The sequence below is a fragment of the Chenopodium quinoa genome, unplaced genomic scaffold (genome assembly GCF_001683475.1).
Source record: "Chenopodium quinoa cultivar QQ74 unplaced genomic scaffold, ASM168347v1, whole genome shotgun sequence".
In the NCBI taxonomy this organism is placed as follows: Eukaryota; Viridiplantae; Streptophyta; class Magnoliopsida; order Caryophyllales; family Amaranthaceae; genus Chenopodium; species Chenopodium quinoa.
The window spans coordinates 1,016,122-1,020,645 of record NW_018745275.1 but is presented as its reverse complement, the minus strand read 5'-3'; the positions used below and the strand labels follow the sequence as shown (position 1 = coordinate 1,020,645).

Here is a 4,524-nt window from a genome sequence, read left to right as displayed (position 1 = left end):
AACTAAAATTGAATAAAAACCAAGTAAAAAAATTAAAATCTTAAAAGCCAAGCCAATAAAATTATAACACGTGTCATTTTAACTTGTTTTACCGGTTTTTAACATATTAAGACTCAATTAGAGAAAATATCCCATAAAGATGGACTTATTCTTAGTTAATTAAAATATTGACTTATTCTGAGGTAACCGCACAAAGGTTGCTTATTTTTGACAAATTTTCCTATAAAATTTAAGCTTTTGGGATTGGAGTACGACATTCTTATTTTTACACCAACAAATTTGAATTTCAGCTACTTTCCAAAATTGGCAGCAGCTACAACCAAAGATGCCTTCATTATTTGCAACAGCCACACAGCATGCCGCATGCACAATTGGAAATCTTCCAATAGATACAAACATTAGAATATGATTCAAAAACGATGAGATTCTAACCAAACTCAAAATTCAAACCAAAAATTGTACTTGATTCAAACTAGTCATATGTAGCAACAGGTTAAGCATCCAACCAACTCAACATGGTTTGTGTCCACGTAGTGCAGCTATTCATCTTCATCTGCAAGGGAAGAAAATAAAACGGATGAAATGACTTGCCTACACATTCATTTAATTTTTCCTTTTAGACAAAATATGGGAGGGAAACAAGATTTCCTTGAGGCCTTGACAATCACACTAGAGAATATTTCCATTTACAGACATACTTTCCAAAGGACATCCTTTTTATTTTTCATAACACAATACTGAATCTCACACCAGGGTAAGCAGTTTGTGACCCTACAAAAGTTCAAACTATCATATGCAGCGGTTCTTTTTTTTTTTTTTTTTATAATTAAAAAAAAAAAAAGCTAATTTTTAGGAAAGGCAAGACATAAAAGGGGAATCTATTAATTTATTGATAAGAGAGACTCGTTTGACTGGTTAACAGAAAAGACATTACCTCCTCACCAATCAGCTAAAAAGGGGGAGGTGGTGACTATCACAAAGCAGAAGAAGACTACCTAACATGGAAGGCTTAATCACATCTCTATGCAGGCCAAGATGTACCTTACTGCTGCTCCATAAATTATATTAGGAAGTACCGCAACCCTTGATCATCATGACATCTTTCAAAATTGTCTCAACTTTCCCAGTTTCACCCTTTTGCTATTAAATAAGTTGGTCCAAAAAGCTCTTCAACATTTCATGATTTTCATTTTAGCTGGTTGACTTAGTCTAAATCCCCCCCCCCCCAACAACGACAAAAAAAAAAAAAAAAAAAAAAAAAACATTTGAAAAGTTTGTAACACATCTTATTATCTAATCTAAACTTATTAGACCTCATTAAAACTTATTTTAGTTAGTAATTTAAAACTGGGTAACCGTTACAACCCTTATCAAAACTTATTTTACCCGAGCTTATCTTATCACCTAAACTAAGTGAAAATACTGTGAACTCTGAACAAACAGGGCCTAGTGAAAAATAAAAATCTGCGTAAAAGGTTACCCCACCAATGCAGTGTAAGTTCATAAACTCTTAAAATATCTACTTAAAATATCCAAGAAACGGAAAACATTTAGCGAAAGAGCAGGCTTTGTATCCAAATAGTCGAAGAGTATATGTCAAAAAGTCTACCCTTCGCCCTTCCCATTGGAAATTTATAACGTGGCGGAACACATACTCCCAAAGAACAAGAATGAGGAGAAAGATATCTTACAGACAGTAAAAGGCAGCAAAAGGAAACCTAGAATAGCAGGCAGAAAGAAGCAATCTACATGATGAAGTAGACCCAGCCAACATTGTTGAGTAAAATCTTACAGCAATATCAATTTACCTATTAGTCAACCTCCTAAAAGATAGCAACATAACTACTCTGCATTTAACCATATGCTGTCCAAATCAAAGACTTGGAAGTGAATATCAACACGAGGGGTCATCAATAAATAGGAAAAACTTTACAGCACTCTTGGAAAAAAGGCAATTCCGAGCCTAAGGAGACATGCACAATAGCATAATGAAGTACTCCCTCTGTCAATTATGCTTACCAATTCACATTTTTTATTATCAATTAGTAAAAATCACAAAAAGCTAATATTTTGACGATATACATGATAAACCCGACATCTTACATGGTAACATTTGCTTGTACATATTAGCAGCAAACTAACAGTCATAAATAGGGTGTGTAAATACTAATTAGTGCAAATGTCAAAATAATATGGGTAATTTGGGGAAGGGATAAACTGACAGGAGCATTAGACTTGGTTGATGTAGATATTACAGATGTGCCAGGCATCATGGTGAGCCCCATGGTGGTTTCTTGGGCTTTAGTGGAGGACTTTTGGGTTATCAGCCCACTGGATTTTCCATCAACAGCCAGGGGAGTTTCCCCATTTGTGAATCTGCAGTTTTGGCGAATGATTCGACCCATACAATAATCCATTACCCTGTTCACAACAAGTCTGTAAGGGAAATTTTTGGCCTTTTCTTTCATTTTTTAATAGGTTAATCTTACTAGGTAATTGTAATCCAAGGGCTCATATCAGTAGTTAATTAGGGACGTTAAGGTAAACAAAGAAATTTAAGCCACCTATAAAACAGGGAGAATTATCTCTCCAATCTGCATTATTGTGAGCTACAATCTTTAAAATTATTCAATTTCAAGTCAAACTTAGTATGAGACTGAAAATTGCATAATTAATTTTATTAAATTTTGAGATCAAGATTTTTTATTTGTTTGTTTGTCTTTTCATTGGTTATCCCAAAAACACAAAACCCCAATAATAAGAACATCTTCAAAAGTGAAAAATATGTAACGTTTGAATGTTAGATAAAGTATATGCATCGGTAATCACCCTACAGCACTAGCCCATTGTCTTCATCATTTGTTACTCTTTAATTCTTATGGCTCTAAACAAATTATACAATACTCATCCAGCCCCATATCACAATGTCTTACTTAAACTAAGGATTGATGCAGTCAGCTTAACCATTTGACAGTCAATCACACACATACACACACCCGAAAATAAATTAAAAGCTGTAATAAACTCAACTGTTGTTCATCTTTCTGGACAGAAATTTGATAGCACTAGATAAAAAAAATCAACTTAGCTATTGGACAATCAACCACACCCACCAGAAAGTCAAATTGAAAACAATCATACAATTAAATCAACTGTGGCTTTGTCTTTTACACTGCACAGACATTTGAAACACTAAAAGAAAGCAATATAACTACAAATTTAAAACTTAAGACAGGCAAAACTATAATCAATAATCAACAAATTTCTTGTTATAAATCATTAACGCAAGCAAAAACAACAAAGAAACCTTATTTGGTTCAGCAATTAAACATTATAAACCAAAAAACAATTTAACACAAAAACAACTCAGGATCATAATAACCCAAAATTTGTCCAGAACATATAACAACTACAAAAACTTAATTAATGGTGTTTAATTACTACTTCAAACCCTTCACAAAAATTAGGTTATACATCATCATCCAAATGAGAAATCGATCAAAAATTGAAAAAAAATAAAAATACTGACCAATATAGCGTCGCTCATTGGCGGCTTTGGATTTTTCGAGCATCTTATCAAGGTCCACTTGAAGCTTAGCATCCCATTTGACAAGCTGATTTACAAAGACAGCTCCTAATCCCATTCCCAAAACATGTTCCCAAGGATCTAAAATACCCAAATTGGTGAAATTAGGGTTTAGAAATTATGAAATTGAATAGATATGAAAATGGAGAGAGACTTACGACGCATGTAAGGGAGTTTGCGAAGAGCGTTAGAGTACATTTGGGTGCCTAATCCAAGAAGAGCTCCGATCGCAGTCGCACTCCACGCCATTTTTACTTGCTCTCTCTTTCTGCTCTGTATCTTCTTCGTCGACTTTGAGGTTGGCTCTTGGTTCTTATATTAGATGAGATCCGGAGTATAAACTTTTATTTTTGGAAACTCGGCCGAAACCATTTACGGGTTAAACCGGCCTACATTAGCAAGTTAGACACTTTTGAGTATAGATGACAATGGAACAGATTTGGATCGGGTGGAGCTTCACCCGCATCCACCATCATTCCAATTGCTTCATCCATCCATCATCCGCTTCACCCATCATCCATACCCGTCCATCATTCGCTTCACCCATCATCCATATCCGTCTATCCATCATTTGCGGATGAAACGGGTGGAAAAAGTGACTAATGGATGAACATTTTATGAAAAAAAATTTACATAAAATTTAATTTATGGTTATTTTTACCATGAATTATTATTATTATTATTCAAATAAAAAAGAAGCACTAACTACATATTCTTTGAAAAAATTAATTTGCAACAAAATAAAGTATTTTTATTGTATATTTTAAATTTTTTTAATTGAAATTCTTAGATTAAAAATCTTTATATATGTTAAACGGATGAGTGGATGGTTAGCGGGTGAAAAAATCATCATTCACATCCGATTCGATCCACCCGCTTTTCATCCATTTATTTCGAGTCTTCGTCCATTTATTTTAAGCGGATGGATCGGGTTAGCG

General features: G+C 34.0%; 1 protein-coding gene across 1 annotated transcript; it reads right to left on the bottom strand.

The window, feature by feature from the left end:
• Window positions 1-201: 201 nt before the first annotated feature.
• LOC110711444 lies at window positions 202-3,917 on the bottom strand. The gene is made up of 3 exons (XM_021889820.1): window positions 3,745-3,917; window positions 3,530-3,667; window positions 202-553 (listed from the first exon to the last, which is right to left on the bottom strand). The coding sequence occupies exons 1-3, from the start codon at window positions 3,833-3,835 to the stop codon at window positions 540-542; spliced, it is 243 nt and encodes an 80-aa protein (XP_021745512.1). The 5' UTR covers window positions 3,836-3,917; the 3' UTR covers window positions 202-539.
• Window positions 3,918-4,524: the final 607 nt, after the last annotated feature.